The sequence below is a fragment of the Cryptotermes secundus genome, unplaced genomic scaffold (assembly GCF_002891405.2).
Source record: "Cryptotermes secundus unplaced genomic scaffold, Csec_1.0 scaffold644, whole genome shotgun sequence".
NCBI lineage: Eukaryota > Metazoa > Arthropoda > Insecta > Blattodea > Kalotermitidae > Cryptotermes > Cryptotermes secundus.
In genome coordinates, this window is record NW_019742971.1 from 144,020 (window position 1) to 167,632 (window position 23,613).

At 40.7% G+C, this 23,613-nt stretch overlaps 2 protein-coding genes across 7 annotated transcripts in view; both read left to right on the top strand.

The window, feature by feature from the left end:
- The window catches only part of LOC111873625 (alpha-1-inhibitor 3), a 58,598-nt gene extending 45,781 nt beyond the window's left edge, over positions 1–12,817 (top strand). For both annotated transcript variants that reach the window (XM_023868506.2, XM_023868507.2), the window contains 5 exons: positions 5,370–5,542; positions 7,045–7,207; positions 8,093–8,272; positions 8,856–9,071; positions 11,475–12,817. In XM_023868506.2, coding sequence (XP_023724274.1) covers positions 5,370–5,542; positions 7,045–7,207; positions 8,093–8,272; positions 8,856–9,071; positions 11,475–11,647 — 905 coding nt within the window. In that variant the 3' untranslated portion in view covers positions 11,648–12,817. The remainder of the gene's footprint in view (positions 1–5,369; positions 5,543–7,044; positions 7,208–8,092; positions 8,273–8,855; positions 9,072–11,474) is intronic.
- A 5,026-nt stretch (positions 12,818–17,843) lies between these two features.
- LOC111873612 (F-box/WD repeat-containing protein 9) overlaps positions 17,844–23,613 on the top strand; it is a 13,654-nt gene continuing 7,884 nt past the window's right edge. Inside the window, exons 1-4 of one of the 5 annotated variants that reach the window (XM_023868478.2) lie at positions 17,844–17,975; positions 18,962–19,048; positions 20,161–20,314; positions 21,438–21,583. In XM_023868478.2, the coding sequence (XP_023724246.1) occupies positions 18,974–19,048; positions 20,161–20,314; positions 21,438–21,583 (375 nt within the window). In that variant the 5' untranslated portion in view covers positions 17,844–17,975; positions 18,962–18,973. The other 4 variants (XM_023868477.2, XM_023868479.2, XM_023868476.2 and 1 more) reach the window with 4 other exon arrangements.

Below are 23,613 nucleotides of genomic sequence, written 5' to 3' on the forward strand. Positions count from 1 at the left end.
TTTTTTTTAATAATTTTGAAAATTTGCATTCTGTTGGAATGTTTAATCTAGTTGGTTGATATTTTAAATTTTGTTTAATTTAAGTTCTGTTTTTAATTCTTTAACAGCAGGGAATGGTAACCCTCAGTTACTGATTGATGCGCCCAAGACTACTGTGCAAACCTAACCTAACCTAACCCAACCTAACTCAACCTAACCTAATCTAACTTAACGTAATGTAACCTAATTTAACATAACCCAATATAACCTTACCTAGCCTAGTCTAGCCTCGCCTCGCCTCGCCTAAAGTTATGTGACGTCAAGTAACCTCAAGTCAAATCACGTCCAATCACGTCAAGTAACGCCAAATCACGTCAAGTCACCTCAAATCATGGCAAATCACGCCAAGTCACGCAAAGTCACGTCAAGTAACGTCAAGTCCAGTCAAATCACGTCACGTCACCTGACGTAACTTCACCTCACTTCACCTAACTTAACAGCACGGAATGGTACCCCTCAGTTACTGATTGATGCGCACACGTCTACAGCGCAAACCTAACCTAACCTTACCTAACCTAATCTAACCTAACCTAACCCAACCTAACTTAACCTAATCTAACCTAACCTAACCTAATTTAACATAACCTAACATAACCTACCCTAGCCTCGCCTCGCCTCACGCCATGACACGTCAAGTCACGCCAAGTCACGCCAAGTCACGTCAAGTCACGCCAAGTCACGTCACGCCAAGTCACGTCAAATCACGCCAAGTCACGCGACGTCACGGCAAGTCGCGTCAAGTCACGCCAAGTCACGCCACGTCACGTCAACTGACGTCACTTCACCTCACCCCACCTAACTTAACACCAGGGAATTGTACCACTCAGTTACTGATTGATGCGCACAGGTCTACAGCGCAAAACCTAACCTAACCTAACCAAACCTTACCTAACCTAATCTAACCTAACCCAACCTAACCTAACCCAACCTAACTTAACCTAATCTAACCTAACCTAACTTGACCTAATTTAACATAACCTAATCTAACCTAACCTAACCTACCCTAGCCTCGCCTCGCCTCACCTCACGTTATGTCACTTCAATTCACGTCAAGTCACGCCAAGTCACATCAAGTCACGCCAAGTCACGTCATGTCACGTCACGCCAAGTCACGTCAAATCTCGTCAAATCACGCCAAGTCACGCGACGTCACGCCAAGTCACGTCAAGTCATGTCACGTCACGTCACGTCACCTGACGTCACTTCACCTCACCTCACCTAACTTAACAGCAGGGAATTGTACCCCTCAGTTACTGATTAATGCGCACAGGTCTACAATGTAAACCTAACCTAACCTAACCTTACCTAACCTAATCTAACCCAACCTAACCTAACCCAACCTAACTTAACCTAATCTAACCTAACCTAACCTAACATAACCTAATCTAAGCTAACCTACCCTAGCCTCACCTCTCCTCGCCTCACTTTATGTCACGTCAATTCACGTCAAGTCACACCATGACACAAGTCACGCCAAGTCACGTCAACTCACGTCACGCCAAGTCACGCCAAGTCACGTCACGCCAAGTCACGTCAAATCTCGTCAAATCACGCCAAGTCACGCGACGTCACGCCAAGTCACGTCAAGTCATGTCACGTCACGTCACCTGACGTCACATCACCTCATCTCACCTAACTTAACAGCACGGAATAGTACCCCTCAGTTACTGATTGAAACGCACAGGTCTACAGCGCAAACCTAACCTAACCTAACCTTAATTAACTTAATCTAACCTAACCCAACCTAACCTAACCTAACCCAACCTAACTTAACCTAATCTAACCTAACCTAACCTAATTTAACATAACCTAATGTAACCTACCCTAGCCTCGCCTCGCCTCACGTTATGTCACGTCAATTCACGTCAAGTCACGCCAAGTCACGTCAAATCTCGTCAAATCACACCAAGTCACGCGACGACACGACAAGTCACGTCACGTCACCTGACGTCACTTCACCTCACCTCACCTAACTAAACAGCTTGGAATTGTACCCCTCAGTTACTGATTGATGCGCACAAGTCTACTGCGCAAACCTAACCTAACCAAACCTAACCTAACTTAACCTAATCTAACCTAACCTAACGTAACTTAACGTAACCTAATCAAACCTAACGTAGCCTAGCCTAGCCTCGCCTCGCCTCACGTTATGTCACATCAAGTAACGTCAAGTCAAGTCAAATCACTTCCAGTCACGTCAAGTTACGCCAAGTCACGTCAAGTCACGCCAAGTCACGTCACGTCACCTGACGTCACTTCACCTACCCTCACCTAACTTAACAGCAGGGAATTGTACACCTCAGTTACTGATTGATGCGCACAGGTCTACAGCGCAAACCTAACCTAACCAAACCTTACCTAACCTAATCTAACCTAACCTAATTTAACATAACCTAATCTAACCTAACCTACCCTAGCCTCACCTCGCCTCGCCTCGCCTCACGTTATGTCACGTCAAGTCACGCCATGACACGTCAAGTCACGCCATGACACGTAAAGTCACGCCATGACACGTCAAGTGACGCCAAGTCACGTCAAATCACGCCAAGTCACGTCAAGTCACTTCACGCGAAGTCACGTCAAATCTCGTCAAATCACGCGAAGTCACGCGACGTCACGGCAAGTCACGCGACGTCACGGCAAGTCACGCCAAGTCACGTCACGTCACCTGACGTCACTTCACCTCACCTAACTTAACAGAAGGGAATTATACCCCTCAGTTTCTGATTGTAGCGCACAAGTCTACTGCCCAATCCTAACCTAACCAAACCTAACCTAACTTAACCTAATCTAACCTAACCTAATTTAACGTAACCCAATCTAACCTAACCTAGCCTAGGCTCGCCTCGCCTAGCCTCGCCTCACGTTATGTCACGTCAAGTAACGTCAAGTCAAATCACTTCCAGTCACGTCAAGTTACGCCATGTCACATCAGGTCACGCCAACTCACGTCAAGTCACGTCAAATCTCGGCAAGTCACGCCAAGTCACGCGACGTCACGGCAAGTCACGCCAAGTCACGTCACGTCACCTGACGTCACTTCACCTCACCTCACCTAACTTAACAGCAGGGAATTGTACCCCTCAGTTACTGATTGATGCGCACAGGTTTACAGCGCAAACCTAACCTAACCTAACCTAACCTAACCTAATTTAACGTAACTTAATCTAACCTAACCTAGCCTAGCCTAGCCTAGCGTCGCCTCACCTCACGTTATGTCACATCAAGTAACGTCAAGTCAAGTCAAATCACTTCCAGTCACGTCAAGTTACGGCAAGTCACGTCAAATCACGGCAAGTCACGCCAAGTCACGTCACGTCAGCTGACGTCACTTCACCTCACTTCACCTAACTTAACAGTAGGGAATTGCACCCCTCAGTTACTGATTGATGCGCACAGGTCTACAGCGCAAACCTAACCTAACCTAACCCAACCTAACCCAACCTAACTTAACCTAATCTAACCTAACCTAATTTAACATAACCTAATCTAACCTAACCTACCCTAGCCTCACCTCGCCTCGCCTCACGTTATGTCACGTCAATTCACGTCAAGTCACCTGATGACACGTCAAGCCACGTCACGCCAAGTCACGTCAAATCTCGTCAAATCAGGCCAAGTCACGCGACTTCATGGCAAGTCACGTCAAGTCACGCCAAGTCACGTCACGTCACCTGATGTCACTTCACCTAACTTAAGAGCTTGGAATTGTACCCCTCAGTTACTGATTGATGCGCACAAGTCTACTGCGCAAACCTAACCTAACCAAACTTAACCTAATCTAACCTAACCTAACCTAATTTAATGTCACCTAATCTAACCTAACCTAGCCTAGCGTAGCCTCGCCTCGCCTCACGTTATGTCACATCAAGTAACGTCAAGTCAAGTCAAATCACTTCCAGTCACGTCAAGTTACGCCAAGTCACGTCAAGTCACGCCAAGTCACGTCAANCTTAACCTAACCTAATCTAACCTAACCCAACCTAACCTAACCCAACCTAACTTAACCTAATCTAACCTAACCTAACCTAATTTAACATAACCTAATCTAACCTAACCTACCCTAGCCTCATCTCGCCTCGCCTCACGTTATGTCACGTCAATTCACGTCAAGTCACGCCATGACACGTGAAGTCACGCCAAGTCATGTCAAGTCACGTCACGCCAAGTCAAGTCACGTCACGCCAAGTCACGTCAAATCTCGTCATATCACGCGAAGTCACGCAACGTCACGGCAAGTCACGTCAAGTCACGCCAAGTCACGCCACGTCACGTCACCTGACCTCACATCACCTCATCTCACCTAACTTAACAGCACCGAATGGTACCCCTCAGTTACTGATTGATGCGCACAGGTCTACAGCGCAAACTTAACCTAACCTAACCCAATTTAATGTAACCTAATCTAACCTAGCCTAGCCTAGCCTTGCCTCGCCTCGCCTCACGTTATGTCACGTTAAGTAACGTCAAGTCAAGTCAAATCACTTCCAGTCACGTCAAGTTACGCCAAGTCACGTCAAATCACGCCAAGTCACGTCATGTCAGTCAAGTCACATCATGTTACGCCAAGTCACGTCAAGTCACCCCAAGTCAAGCCAAATCAGGCCAAGTCACGTCAAGTCACCTCACCTCACCTCACCTCACCTCAACTCACCTCACCTAACTTAACAGCAGGGAATGGTACCCCTCAGTTACTGATTGTTGCGCACAGGTCTTCTGTGCAAATCTAGCCTAACCTATCCTAGCCTAACCTAACCGAATTTAACCTAACCTAATCTAACCTAACCTAGCCTAGCCTACCCTAACCTCGACTCGCCGCGTCTCGCCTCACGTCATGTCATGTCAAGTCACGTCAAATCACGCCAAGTCACAAGTCACGTCACGTCAGGTCACGTAAAATCACGCCAAGTCATGCTAAGTCACGCCAAGTAACGTTAAGTCACGTCAAGTTTCGTCCAATCACTCCAAGTCACGTCACGTCACCTGACATCACTTCACCTCACCTCACCTAACTTAATATACCTTTATTTCTTTTATAGACTATGCAACTTATTTCATATCTTTTTTCATAAATTTAATTTCAGCTTCTCTAGTTCTTGTTTCGTCTTTTACTTTTGTTGCACACCATTCATTGCCATATCAAATTATCAATAAAGCCAGGGTATTGGGCTACCTCTGGTTCGATAGTTATGTTACAACTTTTGACATAGTCCCTTTACTAAATTTCATTAAAATCTAATGAGTGGTTTCAGAGATGGTAAAATATTTTCATAGCTCCATTATGCAGGCCATCATGCAAGGAATGTGTAAGATCTGGAGTGCTGTTGCAGGTGTCAAGCGGTGGGAGGAAGCTAAGGATCATGTGAATTTGTACTTTGAAGAGCTCTCAACCAGGAGGCAGTGCGTTGGCTTTCTTGTGGTACAGGAGACAGAAGTAGAAAACCCAGCTCCTGCAATTGTCAGAGTATATGACTATTACCAGCAAGAACTGTCAGTGTCAACAGTGAGTTCATTTTAACTTGCATTGTTGGATTTGAGGTTTTCACAACAGCGACTATGAACGGTATGTTATTCCAGGTTGTACCACAGTGTACTTCGGAATAGTTCTGAAATTCACAGCGTTGTTTTGACAGACTGGGTGGATGTGGAAAGTTACTTCCAGAATTTTATTACCTATCAAAGACTGAATTCATATTCTTTCCCTGAATAAAATCTAGAAAATTTCAGAGCCACGTTAAACTCACATGTTTTTTATACATTGCGATTATTAAATCTGCAACTTACGTTGAGGGGCTATTCTACAAGCCGGAAAGTCGTGGGTTCAAGTCCCGAGGAGGTCATCGGATTATTTTCAATTGACTTAATTCTTCCAGCTGCACTATGGCCCTAGGGTTCACTCAGCCTCTAACAGAAATAAGTACCAGGAATTAATTAAATAATTTTTCTGGGGAGTAAAGCGCGGCCGGTGCGTAAGGTTGACAACCTTACCGCCATCATTGAGCCGATTGTCTGGATAATGTGGGACCCTCAATGCCTCACAACCCTATGGGCCTTCATGGCCTGGTACAGGGATAGCTTTACTTACTTTGCTTACTGCTGACCACTCCAATAAGAACATTGGCCTCCACTGAAACAGATCCCTATTCTCATCTCTTATTTACCTTCTGTCTCCATCTTTTCACTTTCATAGCTCATAAATCACTCTCTACATGTTCCAGCCATGATATAACTCATTGTGCTTAAGTTCTTTCCTGAGTCATTTCCAAGAATTATCCATCCAGCTTTCTCACTGACTGACTGACATACATGACTACCACTGTATGACTAATAATGGACATCAATCATTGCAACACTAACACTGCACAGAACAGTTGAGGACAAGACCTGAGGGGTTTCTGCATATCACAATAACATGTCTCGAATTTACCAATATACTAACACTGAAACACCGAATTATTTTTCAGTGACTGTACACAGTAAGATGGAGGACTGGGAGTAGGCCCCTAAATGAACCCCTAGGAGTAAGCAGAACAGGGTAAAAGACATCAGCCCATAAGTTAAACGTAAAGCTATCCCTGTAACAGGCCGTGGAGGCACATAGCATTGTGAGACATCAAGGATCTCACATTTTCTAGACATTTGGCTCACAGATGGAGGTGAGGTTGTCAGCCTTATGTGCCAGCCGCTTTTACCTCCCAGGAAGATTCCTGGTACTCATTTCTGTTAGAGCATCTGCCTATAGGAGGGTAGCAAATTTCTGTAAATCTTGAGGTAATTCACATCAATTTTAACCTTTTAAATGATGGAGACATGATTCCCGAAACAATACATCATTAAATGTGTGTGTGGGAGCTGACATGAATATTATCATGAAATGCATCTCAGCATATTCTTTGCTTGTAAATGTTATGACCACACTGCAACATAACACAGCCAGACTAGTCAAGACAGTGTACGTACAGTGTTGTAGTAGACAGAGTTGTGATGGTAGCTGTGTGTCTGTAGAAGTACACCACTGATGGAGGCTGCAGGAATGAGAAGCTGCCTCATCCTCAGCCAGACATCTTCAATGAAGATGGAGTCATTACAAAGCAAGAATCCCTCTCTGATGAACTGGAAGCTGTTGATGTCCTGCCACAAGATTTTCAAGAGGTGACTGCAAACATCAGTAAGTAGCCACACACAATTCATCAGCAATCATACAAAAGCTTCCAGCCCTATATTGTACAGTTCCTTGATATAGACTATTCTTCAGTATCTTCTTAGATATTCCAATCAGATGTAAACAAAACTTTACAGAACTATAGTTACTCAAAATTTAAAACTGATAGTTATATTCTTAAATAATTAGATGGTAGTTTGTGAAACTTATAAGAGATATTTTTCTTTCATCTAATGTTTCAGAAACCTGTGCAAAGAGCCAATATTACATCCTCATATTGATCAGATAACGATTTTTATACTGCTTATTATAAAAAACACACATATTTAGCCTTTGTCAGACATATCCATTGTGTTCTAGGTGACCACCATGTTGACTAATTTCATACAAGTGAAAAAATTGAATTCCAGGAAAAGAATTTACCTATCTACTTTCATTCTGAGATAAGGTTTCTTTACACATATTATTTTCTGAGCTTGGGTTCTTAGCCTCATGCTCAATCCCCAACCTGGAGAACTAGAGGATACCTTTTTGTGTAGCCCCAGCCCTTTGACCTTTGAGTGTCCCCATCATGAGGTAGTGCTCTGGCCAATCAGGACCCACAGACAATCCCCAGTGCATTGAAGTAGCAGCGCAGGCCAGAGCAGTCAGGTGTGTGGCAAAGCAGGTGGTGTGCCTGATTCAGAATGATTCTACTGACAAAATAATTTTCAGTAAATGTTTAATTGTGGATATCTAATCATAAAACGCAGAATGAAGTGAAGTAGAAATATCATCTGTATGTTTGTGCTTTCAATGGTTTCACAAGTTGCCTGTAAAGCTGCGTATGTATTTCATCTTCAGTTGCTGGCTTATTCATCCTGCTTTTATATGAAATTATACTCCTTGCAGATGAAGTACAGGTTGATGTGATTCAAGCAGACAGTAGCACACTGAACAGTATGAATGGAACCGAGGGACTGAACGCACAGTTTGTGGATGTGGACCACGAAATGGAAACCCCATCGGGAGAAGAAGGACCTGTACCATCGTACGCATTACCTCAAGCTGACGTAGATCCTAATGTAACAGGTGGTGTATAACACTTATGAAAGTGTGACTGGACCAGTTGTTCAGTTTTTTTTTTCCCGTGTCCAAACAGAGCAATTGTCTCCAACACTTGAGGACAGAAACAGATCCAGTTTCCAAAATTCTGTGCTCTTTTATGTTTTTTTGAATACAGGGCGGTGGACAAAGTCCAAAAGCCCAGTAATTCTGAGCACTCCCTACTACTTTTTCTCCTCCTTCCCACTTTATCCAGTTCCATACTCCTTCCCCTCTTCTCCTACACACCGCCCACCAACCTTCTCATCACTTCCCAATCTTTATCCTGCCCTCTTCCATCTTCCCTTGAGTTTCAGGCTCTTCTCCTCATATCACACTTACACTTCTACCCTCTAATCCTGTTCTCTCCTCCCAACACCTCCCTGTGATAATGGTTATAAGTGTTGTAAGATGGGAGGGAGTGAAACATGGAGGTGGTTGTGTTTGGGTTGTAATTTTGGTGGTTGATATGAAGAGAACTTGGTGTGGTAGCAGGTATGATTGTCGTGGGCCTAGATGATGGGTTGGTAAGGGTTTTTGGTGGTGACTTAAATTAATTATTCTTCACTAGGTGCTGCCATTTCATGTCCTACCTGTGATGACAGTCCTCCTAGCAATTTCACTGAACTCTACTGCAACTCAGGCACAGTGTACAAACTGTCTACAAGGAAGGACAATAATTCCAGATTGCTGATGAACATGAGCCCTGGGCAACCTGCACGCAGGATACGAAGGGTGGTGAAGCTTGTGTTAGGTGTAGACTGCAGGTGCAAACCACTTGAGAAAGGTAAACACTTGTTTGCTTCCCTGTTGTTCCTAGCTATTAACCCTTTCACTCATTTTTTATTCCTAAATATATATCATTCAAATAATTCTGTTATCACAAATTGTAGACATGACTGGTTACCTCAGAGATATATAAATGTTACACATGTGTAGTCTGGTAAAACCACTCTCTCTCTCTCTCTCTCTCTCTCTCTTATGTATAAAACTACTCGCTTGTTTTATCTTTTAATTACAAAGCCTGCTTAACGTCCATGTATTTATCATCTGTCAATATTGCAATGTTTGTATATTCACCACTGAAATACAGAATTACAAAGCCTACCACAGAATTACATACTAGAAGCATGAAGGTTGCATAGTTGTAAATACAGCTGTACAGAAAACCCTACAATACTTGCTGTAATGACCTTCAAACAACAACAGAAGTAGATCATGTTAAAGCCTGTTGTTTACTCCAAACGTCAGTGTATCATATCAGATGCTGTCTATTGACAGAAATACTGTAGTAACTGACAGACAGCTGGTTGATTATATGGCTGTAGCATGTATGACATAAGTATGCTGAGCCAATTTATTCAGCCAGTGGCCAATGAAGGGGTAAACATGAATACAATAAGGAACTGAAAAAAAAGGATTATTAATAATTATGGCCCACCCAAGTAGGTGTCTTCCCCCTCCCCCCTCACCTGAGGATGGAGGCAGATCCAGTTTCTGAAATGTGTTTTCTAGTTTCTGGAATACTGGGCAATGGACAGAGTCCAAAGGCCCAGTGATTTTGATGACTGAATAACTATGAAGATTACAGACAGTTAATCTTCATAGTCACTGCTATGATAAACTCACATCTCACATATTAAGATCTAGGTTCATTGTCATGAAGTATGTATAATATGAAACATAGAGTATGACTATATAGCTGAAAAATAAGGCTGTGCCATAGCTCAGGTGGTTAGTCGCCAGTTTCCCACCATGATGGCCGGGTTCGGACCCAGGTCAAGTCATGTGGGATTTGTGGTGAATAAAATGACACTGGGTCAGGCTGTCTCCCCAGTCTGGGGCTGGTAAGATAGGACAGTTAGTGGCTGACGTACCAAGTGGACTCAGTCTCACCCCACCCCAAGAGACTAAACAAATTTAACCTTTAAGTGCCGAAGTGCCCCGTTTGTGCCAGTGGTGAGTAAGGTCGTCGTGGCCAAAGTACCCCATTTTGGCCAGTCGGGCATTTAAACTATGCTAGGGGAAGCGCGCGCACATGCCGCTGATAGAAACGAATGCACAGTCCTAAATATTTATTTTTAAATGTAGTAATTACCAGACAGTCTTGAGTAAAGCCCTAATCGAAAAATTAAAATGATACCTAGGTGAACAACAACAAAAAAGAGTATACATATGAGTTATGCCCAAACTCATCCATGAGCCAGTACTTTTATTGCAGATTCCGTAGATCTATGTGTTAAAAATATATAGTAAAATTCGATGTACATACCTTTTTTGTTGTTATCTGCTTGATGTATATCTAGGCTGAAATAAAACTACAGTATTCGATTTCACTAAGCACGCACAGAAAACTGACCGCACTCTGAATCTCAGCCGCGATGCAGCTGTCTGTTCAGGCCCATAGAAAGGGCAACAAGCTTTTGCAGCTATAACGGAAGGCCTTAGAACTGAAGAAGGGACCCCTCTAGCTTTCTCTTGAATAGCCATTCTTTCATTCTTCTGACCTTCAGTCAAAGATTCGAAAATCCGAAAAGTGTAAGCAGTGCTAGCAGAAGACCAAATGATTTTATTGCTTCCATCTGTTTTATGACACCAGGGACTGCTAAAATTTGTCAAGTGTTACAAACAGAAATGAATTTGTAATGCAGAACAACTCTGTGAAGAACTGGGAAATCATTTTTGCAGTACTCATCAAAATTAAAAGACAAAAAATTGAAAATAGAGTAACTCTTTGTACGTAAATTTTCAAATCTTCCGTTATAATATGCGACAGTATGTTCTTTGCTGATACAAAAAAAAATAATTCCATCCATTTTTCATAAAAATTGAGTTAGATACAGCATTTTTAAACACAATGCTTAAAATTGTTTAGGCGCACTAACAGAAACGGACATTTAAACGCAGAGTACCAACGGGCATTTAAACGGGCACCAGCAGCAGGCATTTAAATAAACTCTGGCCAGCTCAAGCTTACCACTATTTCAGAAGTCCGGCGTTTAAAGGTTAAATAGCTGAAAATCTTCATATGATTGTTACTTTGTATTCACCATAGAAAATTTCCCCTTCATGCTGGATGATCAGAAGCACATACATTTATGGGACTTTATCATATCACCAAACAGAAAGAGGATGAGAATTAGTGACGGTAATAACAGAATCAGAACTGAAAGGTCTTGCTTCATTTCAGTGGGAGGACACATACTCCTTTTGGATCAGAATGCAAATATGAGCTACATAGAAGATGAAGTGGACACAGAGAGTACACCTGAACTAAAGCTAAACAGCTCAATGATTCTCATTGGTGTAGAGACACTACCTGGTCAGCCCGAAATAGTGAAAGTGGCTCGGAATGGTTGCTGATACTTGGCATCTCTGGAACTGGAATATATTTGAAGCACAGTGAAAGAGCATGCTGTACCTGCTTGTTGTAGTCCCTGCTTTGGAGTGCTATGGTGCAATTTGTCAGAACATGAAAAGTACCTCTAACTGAAATCAGGTTATAATGTAACTATAAATTGATTAACAACTTAAGTAATTTTGTTTTTTTAAATATAAATCACATTCAGTACTCTCTAGTATTTGACACCAGACCTCATACCTTTGCATTACAAATTATCCCATGCTTACTTGCATACTTATTCTGTGGCTTATCGTTACCTAAGAGCCTTTGCCTCCAGTATGACAAGATACCTATTACTATTTGCCCTGTCCAATCATCTGTTTTGTTTCAGCTCCTGTAGATAATGTTGTACAACTTCCAGCCATCTCAGTCTGGCCCTTCCCACTTGTCAACCACTTTCAGACTTATTTTTATAAGTTTTCTTAGTCACCCTTGTTTAATCCCTTCTAATCACATGTCTCAACCACTCCAGCCTTCTTCATATAATATCTCATACCTGGTCAGGGATTTTATATAATTCCCTCAGTTCTTTGTTAGTCATGATTCTCCAAACCCTTTGTTCAATTATTGATCTATATACTTCCATCAACATTCTCCTCTCCTGTACATTTAACATCTTTTCATGTTTCACATTTATACATAACAACTTGTAACATTCTGTTATATATTTTAATTCTTTTATTCTGCTCACAATTGCATAATACCATGTTGATGTGTTAAATTTTATACTATATAAGAATCATGATGTTTCCACCTATTCCGCATTTCAAATCCACTTTTTATCCAAAATAAAACACATTTATTTATAAATAGAGATGTTTCCAGTACCTTGATTATTCTTGCTTTTCCACTGGAATTTAAGGATGGTCTTTAAACATACGTATTCCTAAGCACATTGTTCAGTACATGTTGCAGTATTTAAAACGAGAATTACAAATTTGTTGAATCAAGTGAGTTGAAGAGACAGGATCAAATCTAATAAAGAATTTTAGAACTCCCCAAATTCATTTATTATAGGACAACATTTGCAAGATCAACACATTGCACAATACAGAATTCTTTTTAATTTCTTTTTTGGCAGAATTTTATATTTGTTACAAATATTTCAAAAGTAAATAAAAAAAGTAAAGCTATCCCTGTACCAAGCCATGAAGGCCCATAGTGTTGTGAGACGTTGAGGGTCCCACACTATCTACACAATCAGCTCAAAGATGGCAGTAAGGTTGTTGGCCTTTACGCACCGGCCGCGCTTTACTCCCCAGGAAAGTTATTTAATTAATTCCTGGTACTCATTTCTGTTAGAGGCTGAGTAAACCCCAGGGCCTAGTGCGGCTGGAAGGATTAGGTCAACTGAAAAATTCCAATGACTTCATCGGGACTTGAACCCGCGAGCTTCCGGCTTGTAGCATAAAGTATGTGACATAAAAGCTGTATAATCTGTAGATTCAGAAGACTACTGTTTAATGGGATGTGACACCATGTAGTCTGGTAGAAAGGTACCTGCGTTTTGGAGGAATCCACTGCCCTCACCTTCATTATAGAAGAGTAAGGCACGTTGGAAGCTGAGTGCACAGATATAGGGAAAGAAAGAAAGAAAGGGAAAGGGATGCGAACAGGCCAGCAGATGACAGTACCATCCAGCCTACCTCCTTGCACTTCTTTCTCAGAAACGAATTTTCTTAACATCTTTTCGTCAAAAAATATTTCCTATATTTTTCCCTGAAATGTTTGGCCCTGCCTCTTTAAGGGATACCATCTCCCAGGGACATGAATGTAGCCCCTTTCATTTCCTCCTTACTCTGCATGTGCACCCTCATTTTCCACACAGCTTACACCATTATCCTGAAGATGGAGGCAGCCAGCTTCCCAGAAACATTAGTATCTTTCTATCAGACTACATGTTGTCGCACCTCAGACAACATTAACCACCTTGGGAACCTCAAATCTCACATGTGTATTCTGTGTTTAAATGTATGTCATGTTAGGCACTTCCAATGTATGCCACATTATATGAAATAAAATAGGAAAATTTATGAACTGAAATTTCTGTATGTTTTCAATTTACTTTACTGTCCTTATTTCTGGGCCTTGTTGTATTTTCACCTTTTATTCATAGCCTCAGATTCCTCATTATGTGAACGTGAATACTGTCCTGATTCTTATCTCTCCTCATGCAACTCAATCAAAATCTGCTAGGTTTTGAGATTTCTTCTTTCTGTTTTATTTCACAATATCTGTCTACCTAACTGGTCATCATTAGGTTACAGAGTGTGTTGAAGGAGTCTGCTATGCTTTCCTTTTGATGTATTAGACCCTTATAGATGTTTAATTCAGATTATGTTATGCAATGTGTTTGTGTCTAAACCCATGTTTGATTTATCTGTAATATGAACCATGTTATATTAATGTGTTTTATATGGTGGGTATTATATGCTATTTCTGCTTTTCTGTTATTGTATTTGAGCTGCTACTCTTTTTTTATGTGCCTGAAATTATCTCAGTGAGGACTACATCCCACTGAAGATGAGATTCGTTGAGCCACATTTGTACCGTCTAGTGGCGAAAGTGGTGCTCTCACCTTAGAAACTTTCATGACCTCTGTATTAGCAGCAGAAAAATTTTACGTTGCAAGACGTGAGTTATGAGGAGTTAATGGATGGTTTTAAATGAAATAAATGTAAAAAAAACATACATGAAGTGAGTGAATATTGTAACGTGTTTGGAACAGATACTTCCATGGTAACGCAATAACAGTGAACTGTGGCGTAGACAACGAACGCGTTTCCCTGGAGATGAACAACCGAAGAAAGGTTCGTTGCATAACAGCAGTCTGTCGAAATAGTAGAAACGGAACTGTGAGGAATGGTGTATGGTATCCGGTCCGCAGAACGCCTATATAAGCAGAGCCAGAGACAGCACGTGCCCTGTATGGTACATACACAGTCGCCTTACAGGAGTTAAAGGCCGTGCTGAAGGTGAGCAAACTGCTCAGTCTGAGGCAACTAAGTCCTCTTCAACCCAGGAGGACGGTTGGAAAGAAGTCCGGCAGCGCAAGCGGCACGGTACCAATGAGGCCGCCCCGACCTTGAAGAAAAAAGTGGCAGCCGCTGAAATCACGCCCCCTAAAGAGGTTGCCACCTGCAACTTCTTCGCCAAGGTCTTCAGAACATTCATTAGAGTATTCAAAAGTGAGCGATTGAGCGTTAACATTAAAATGACCCTCCACAAAGCTCTCATTAGATCCGTAATGACTTATGCTAGTCCCGCCTGGGAATTCGCGGCAGACACCCATCTAGTGAAACTGCAGCGCCTGCAAAACAAGGTTCTCCGCACCACTGGCAAATTTCCAAGGGGCCACACCGGTCCGCGATTTGCACATGGCATTCAAAATCCCATACGTATATGACTATATAACAAAATTATGCAGGAAACAAGCAGAAGTCATACAAAATCATGAAAATGATAATGTTCGCAACATCGGACAAGGCGAAGCACGACATAAAAAGTATAAGAGGCTTAAACCTGGCGGCGGTCAGGCATACGACCGTTCTAGTGACTAGACTGCCGTGGTAGCGAATACTTCTAGAAATAGGGCATAATCTGCTGTGCCGAGCCTGGATTGACAGAGGCCTTGTATATATTGTGCATAGAAATAGGAATTAAGATTAAATTTGTAAATATATTGTGACGCGTTACCTTACGTCCATCACCGCGACAACCGCTACAATAGGAACGGACACTTCCGTTCCACGACAACGAATACGTGGAAATTTTGGAGTTCCCGCAGCGACAAATCGTAGCAACGAATTGTCATTGAGTAAAAACGGATGAGACGAAACACTTTACCGCTGTAATCTATAAAGAACGTTCCCGAAGCAACGGATTGCCGAACACGTGAGATCGAACCTTGGCGAGGGGTGTCCTCTATTGAGTCCGTGTGCTCCTTATATAAAGGGCCTGGCCTCGAACGGAAGTTGAGTATTAGAGAATTGAGAATTGATTATTGAGACAGAAGCCAAGTGATACTACAACTGATAATAATTGTAAAGAGCGTAAGTGTGAGTATCCAGTAAAGATTCGCTAAATCCGAGACCCACGTGAAGTTATTTTTCACGTGACAACTAACTTCACCACTCGACAGCAAGTCACATTGCGACTGACTGACCGTCGGTCGCAATGTGACTTGGACTTAGACTTGGACTTGGACACGTACGAACGAGACAATTTGGATTCAGCCACGACCAAGAACAGTTGAGATGTCGCATTGAAGTAGAGGCAGTAATTGTGATACTGCAAGTGGTAATAACTGTACGGTGTGTAAGTGTGAGTGTCCAATAAAGATTCGCTAAATCCGAGACCCACGTGGAGTTAATTGTCACGTGACAACTAGTGTCAGAAGTGGGATTAATCGGATCGAATTTAAAGGATTGGACTTGCACACGTGACCGACAAGGAGCGAACTTAAACACGCCTCGATTTACGAGGAATGATTGAATTTACGAGCACAACAAGCGTTACATTAAAAAAAAAAAAAAAAAGAAGAAGAATGGAGTCACAACAAATAATGGCCATGCGAGAAGAAACGAGAAGCTACCAGGCGAAGGCGGAGGCCAGCCACAAAGAGTTACTGAACAATTTGAAAATTTATCACTTAAGTGAAAAACAAAGAGTACGTTTTAATTAATGGCAGGAAGAAAAATTTCCCATATTGTTAGAAGTAATTAGTTCATTTCTATGGATTTATTTTCACTGTACTTTTGGACATATTTAGATCGATGAATAGGGCCAAGTGGACCGTAAATCGGCCACTACATTAAGAAGAGGAGTGAGGGACATCTCTTTGGTTTATATCCATACTGAGTTACATGAAGAACCAACTATTGTTTCGAAAATTATTAGAGAGGGGTCAGACACATAGGCATAATAGTACCATAACCCCATAAAAATGCTAATGAAAATATTTGGATGCAAGAGGGATGCAGGAAGTAAGTCATTTTTCATATAATAGAAAACTGAGGTAGTGATGGGAGGGTAATGTTAAAAAGGACTTAACAAAACAGGTTATGATAACGGGAGGTGGAGTAAATTGTTGGTGCAATGCTGTGTTGAATGGCAGTTTTTAGTATGCTCAATTGAACGTTTAGGTTGTTTTATCAAGCGTTAGTTACTTGAATACATATCAAGCTGTTAGATAAATAAGTATTGAGTAGACTGAAGAATATATGAAAAAGAAATATGTAGTCCTTAATGAAATTAAGTTTAAAGGAATCGTTTTATTTACACGAGGTTCTGTACATAGTCATAGGGTAATAAACACTAAGAAAGTTAGAACACCTCAGTACAGTAACAGGCTATTAACTGGATTGCCTGGGTTCAATTCCTGGAAGAGGCAAGAGATTTTTTTGTATTCCACATCATCCAAATTTGCTCTGGGGCCCACATAGCCTCCTATCCAGTGGGTACTAGGGGGACCTTTGCCGGAGGTAAAGTGGCCGGGGCGTGACAGTGACCACTCACCTCCCATCTAGTTCCATGGTGAAGAACAGTGAAGCTATGCCTCCACTCCCAGTACCTCTTCATGGTGTGGTGCTTAATTAATTAGGTACAGGGACATCTTTTCCCTTAGCATTTAAGAAGATGTGTAAATATGTGATATAATATGTAAATGGAATGGAACAACACAATAATAATTACTTCATCAACTTTATTTGAATTGCATACCAATACACCTACTTATAGCAGTACTAAAAATACTACAAATTTAGGAGGGACTGGGCACCATTCATTAAATATAGATAGGCAACGCCATGGTCACTATCGATAATCACACATTATTGGAAAGGGAAATTCGCATATGACATCAGATCAGATACAGCAGGACAATTTAAATAAACCGCCAACACTCGCTACGCAAACCATATGAACGTGACTGGTTACTAATATTTGAAGTACTTTGAATTACTAATATAGATGGCACTGTGTCGCACGTATCAAATTCAACAATTACTTCCCATAATTAAAGAAATTCAACAAGGAGCGGATGGGCATTGTCTAGGCCATTTTTGTATATACATGTATCTATATATATATATATATATATAATTTTTTTTTTTTCAAATAAATATATTTTCCAACAAAGAACAACCTCCTTACGTTTTTGTGCCAAGTTATATAACTTCGAGCACGTTCTAATTTAAGCACTCAAATTTAGGCTAAATTCCTTTGTAGAATCTAAAGCAATTTGTGGGCAGAAGTTGTTATGTCCCGAGTCTGTGCTTGTTCTTCCAGGTGGTATACTTTGTTATTCCTTGTTTATGTGTTGGTGTATGAGCACATAATAGACATAGCCGCACGCGTCCCACGGGTTGGGGAGTAGAAGGACAAGAACACAGTAAGAACATGTATTTGCGTATATAACAGCAGCTGATTGAGGATTGTTTTCGTGTTTATTTTGGTGGTTAATAGGTTGTTACTGTCGATAGCTAACTCTTCCAAGAATTAGAAGTTGGAAGTAATTATATAGTTTACATAAATATAGAGTTTCTGTTGCGGTCAGTTGGGAACAAAACTCATAGGTCACAGTAAAAGTATCAAAAGATTTGTTTATAACCTGTACATTATTTACTGGAATAGCCAATTTGAGGAACTGAAGTGCTCAAAGTTAAATTGTTGTTACGAAATGCAGTTTGCAGAGTTAATTGTGTAGTCTCAGTAAAGCTCGATGGCTAGAACGTACTGCACATTGTGTATTGTAAAGGCCCCATTTGTATAAATAATGATAAATGTTTATAAACATTTCAGCATTAATTTATCTTTTTGATTTTAACAGCATTTAGAGTGATTTGATAAACCTACTTTCCTCATAAGCATAACCCAACAGACAAACGGACAAAACCCTCAACACCTGAACAGCTTTCCTCACATTTGTGTTAAAATGAGGAACTGAAGTGCTCAAAGTTAAATTGTTACGAAATGCAGTTTGCAGAGTTAATTGTGTAGACTCAGTAAAGCTCGATGGCTAGAACGTACTGCACATTGTGTATTGTAAAGGCCCCATTTGTATAAATAATGATAAATGTTTATAAACATTTCAGCATTAATTTATCTTTTTGATTTTAACAGCATTTAGAGTGATTTGATAAACCTACTTTCCTCATAAGCATAACCCAACAGACAAACGGACAAAACCCTCAACACCTGAACAGCTTTCCTCACATTTGTGTTAAAATGAGAATAATTGCACAGGATTAATTTTTAGTACTCATTCATTCCAGAGCAACATTGAAATGTGTGATGTGTCAGCGGTTGAATGCAGTGACACCAGTGTTAAACAGTGGTCCTTAGAAAACATTCCAGTAGAGGTTTGTCATCTTTTGAATCTTTAATTATGTTTGCAACCAAAACTGTTGTCATTTTGGGATCATATTTAGAATTTGTATTCATTTATGTAATTACAGTTTACTACAGTTATATGTATTTATACTGTGTATTGTTTATGTTATTGCTGTATTATATCCATCATTGATGAACAAGACACACAACACACAACATGAGAGAACACAACCCACCAACCTGAATTTGAAATAAATTGAATTGAATTGAATTGAACACACATGTGCATCAATAGGACAATCAATAGTGCTAGATCTGCATATCAAATTCTGGTTTATGAGATAACAAATCAACAACTAAGTAACTGACTCGCTCTGACTGTGTATAGTGTCCATCCTAAGAAGTTAATAGCCATTGACCCCTCAACAATTTCCCCACCATTATGGAACTCTGACGTTTTATCACTGTGTTCACAAGTGCATTCCAGTGGACCATATTGGAGCCCAGTTCTATCAGCTTCACCCTCGCACACTTATTTACATTAAATTCATCTTAATATTATCCAATTTATGCCTAAGTCTACCTTTAGGTTTTCAATCAAAACTTAGTACATGCATTTCTCACCTGCCCCATTTTCTTATGTCATTTCCTTTCTTGTCTGTCGGCAACACTGATAGATCAGTGTTATTCAGAATAAAGAAAATGCATTATGAATTTAGAGGAGCTGTCTTGGACCAAAGGTAATATTACATCCAGTCAAATCTGAGTTTTTTCACATAGATGGACCTCCAAAAATAATACTGGTACCCCTGATTTTAGATAGGAGCTGGGATAGCGTAGTTGGTATAGTGATTGGCTACTGCCTGGATGACTGAGGGGTTGGAGTTCAGGCCCCTGTAGGGTAAAGAATTTTATCTACTCCATGTCATCCAGACTGGCTGTGAGGCCCACCCAACGTAGTCAATGGGTACCAGGGGCTCTTTTTCCCTGGGGGTAAAGTGGCTGGGGTGTGAAGCTGACCACTCACCTCAAACTAGTGCTTAATTTGATAAGTACAGGGACAACTTTACCTTGACCTTAGCACATTATTTTACAAACATACCCAAAAAATAGGATAAAATAGTAGTTTTCTTTGTTACAGATTTTTCTTCATATATGTTCATATTTGGATGCAAGATTTATTACTCGTTCTTTAAGCTTGGTATGTAAACGCTTCCATGAAATACTTTCTGACATAACAGTATGGAGATCACGCATTACGAAGAGGTGGGGTAATGAATATCCTCCAGTTCCAGGTACGTATATGTGCTTTTACTGGGAAGTGAACTTATGACTGAATTTGTAAATATTTTTCTGTTGTAGGCAAGAAATTTTCTCTAACCAAAAATTGTGGGTTTCAAGTTCTGGATATCTGATTTTTGCTGTTGATGTCTTGGATGGTTAGAATATTGTGACATGACAGCTAGAAGGCCGGAATAATGGAGCCAGAAATGAACATGTTCACAGTACAGGACAAGGGGAGGCCAGACATAGAAATTATAAGAGGCTTAAGCTTGGCAACGGTGAAGCTTATGACCATTCAAGTGATTAAGCTGCCGTTGTAGCATAAGATAAGTAAGATAGACATGATCTGTTGTGCATAGCCCGGACTGACAGGAGGTCTTGTATACAGTGCACAAGGAAGGATTTTCAATAACATGTTATAAGTGTGATACGTACACTTGACGATAGGCCAAATATATTCATAAGAGGTAAACATGTCCTCTCATGAGAGAGGATGTTACATAAGGGCTATGACCACAAGGGTTCAGTTGAAAAAAATTGTTATCATGAACCCCAAGAGGCTCGGTTCCAAGAGAAACTGATTGGTGATAAATCGCCAGTCGTAAAGCAACTCTGACCCTGACTCTGAGGTTTGTTGCATTCAGGAGAAGTTGTGAGATGGTAGCTGTTAGTTATGTAAGCATGATGGTCGAGTAATCTCCATTGTTAGGGAAGAGAGACACCATTAAGAAGACCTAGACGTAGGTGGGAAGATAATATAAAAATGGATCTTAGTATCAATCTTGGATAGTATAGTTTGGAATGGACTGGATTGATCTGGCTCAGGATAGGGACCCGTGGAGGGCTGTTATGTGCATAGTAATGAACCTTCTGCTTCTATTAAGTGTTGAGAAATTCTTGAGTAGCTGAACAACTGGCAGTTTGTCAAGATGAACTTGACTGCATGGAGTTAGTTAGTTAGTTCATTTTATAAATGTGCAGCTGGTTCTGTATCGAAAGGGAGAATGAGGTGAATTTGGTAGACAGAATAGACTTTTAGAGAGGTGAATTATGGGAAAGAGAAGGGAAGGCTTTCTACAGTGTGGGAACCTCTGGTTTGGGCTCAGTGCCATAATGATAGCAATTCTTTTGCAGTGGATACAGATGCCTTTGACTGGAGACTAGCCTGTGTGTGTATTGAAGATCAGTATGAATTTTGGAATAAGAAAGATGTTCAAATGAAGCCAATATTAAAAAGTGACATCCATTATGCAGCTGTGAATGCTGTACATTTAATGAATGTAAGTATAGCACTGTCTGATGGAAAGATTTTCTGACACACTTGAATACACAACAAAGTGTAACTCTAAACGTAATTAAAGTTATATGAAATTAGAGGGTATCATGACATGACAGAATTGGTTTTCTGGGTTATGACATTGTATAATTACATGATGACGATGATGTTCTTTATCTTCATTGAGGAAATTGAAACAAGGGTAACTGGGGAGGAATGGATTATATATACAGAAAGTTTGAAGGGTGCTGTTCTGTTTTGTAGTGATGCTTTGCTCCGTGAAAATTATCAGCAGCAGCAAAAGAGCACTTTTTAAACTAAAACCTTGTTTAGAAGATTCTGCAAGATTTGATCTGGTTTTCACTTCTTTGGATTTTGCAACAATAATTTTTCTACAGAGAAAGTTTGTCAGCTTTGCTTCCAACCCTCTACCTGGACGGCTTCCCTTCCTATTACCTTCTATGACTTGCAAGGTTACGGTGGAGGAAATTAAAGAGGAGACTGAATTCGGGTAATGCTTGCTACCATTCACTTCAGAAACTTTTTGTCTTCTCATGCGCTATCTAAAAACGTAAAAAGTAAACTATACAAAACTATAATTTTGCCTTTGGTTTTGTATGGGTCTGTGACTTCAAGGGAGGAACATAGATTGAGGATGTTTGAGATCAGGGTGCTGAGGAGTATATTTGGACTCAAGATGGATGAAGTGATAGAGGCCAGGAGAAAACTGCATAATGAGAAGCTTCATTACTCATATTTTTGTGAAGTATAATTAGAATGATCAAGTCAAGGAGGACAAGATGAGCAGGGCATGTAGCATGCTTTAGGGAGGAGCTGAATACATAAAGGAGTTAGTTGGTAAAGTCAGAAAGACTAGCAAGACCTAGATATAGGTGGGAGGATGATATAAAAATGGGTCTCAGAGAGATTGGCTGGGGTGGTATGGACTGGATTGATCTGGCTCAGGATAAGAATCAATGGAGGGCTCTTGTGTACACAGTAATGAACCTTCTGGTTCCAAAAGTGTTGGGAGTTTAGTTTCTGAATAGTAGCACAACTGCCATCTTCACAAGAAGGGCTCGGTTCCATGGCGTTAGTTAGGTGGGTGGTAGTTTGGTTAGTTCCTTAATCGATGTTTTGTTTTGTAATTGCACTCTGCTTGTGCAGGCATTGTGCTGTGCAAAAGTCAGCATGTTATGTTTATGAAACTTGTAATGTTAGTTCATTTAATGTTGAAGGAATTGCAGGTGAAGTTTTAAAAATCTGGCCATTCTGTATATATTTATTTTTCTGTGTCCTGCTGTTTGTAGTATATTAAAGGTATACTTAGGGGCCATCAGCATAATGGTTGATTGTAAACCAATATTAAAATGTTTAATATTTGAGACATTTTTAATTATATTTTTTTAATTAAAATTTAGGTTATAATATTACTGGCAAATTTAAAAAATGGATCCATTTTAATAAATCAGTAATGACATAGTTAATCCATAAAACCCCTGGATGCTAATTTTGATATATCAAATGATGTAGTGGGATGAAAGTAATATAACTTTATTATTAAACATAATTAAAACATATTAAACAATTAAACATATTGTCGCGTATCGCGGGGTATATCGCGACAAATAAATTCTCGCCGTATTTGATATAGCGAATTTTATTTCACATTCGCTCATACAATCACCCAAATTACAGATTTACGATTACTGCTATCTGCAGTATCACAATTAGCACACTCCAAATGCCACAATACAACTGACTGGCTGACTTTACGTCTCGACTCGGCGACTGTTACTTTATAACTCGGCGGCTGTTACAGTAGAACTGACTGTGAATAGCCTTCGCTGCTCCCTATGTAGCCTCGATCGGACAATACGGGAAAACGGCCACGTAATAGGCACCCTTGCGCTAGCCACGCTGTCCGGTTACGTCACCGCTGTTGATTCGCCTTGCATAGTTACCCGGTTACGGGGCTCGGCTATCTTCGGCTCCGCTCGGCTCTCTTCGGCTCCGCTCGTGACGTCACCGCGC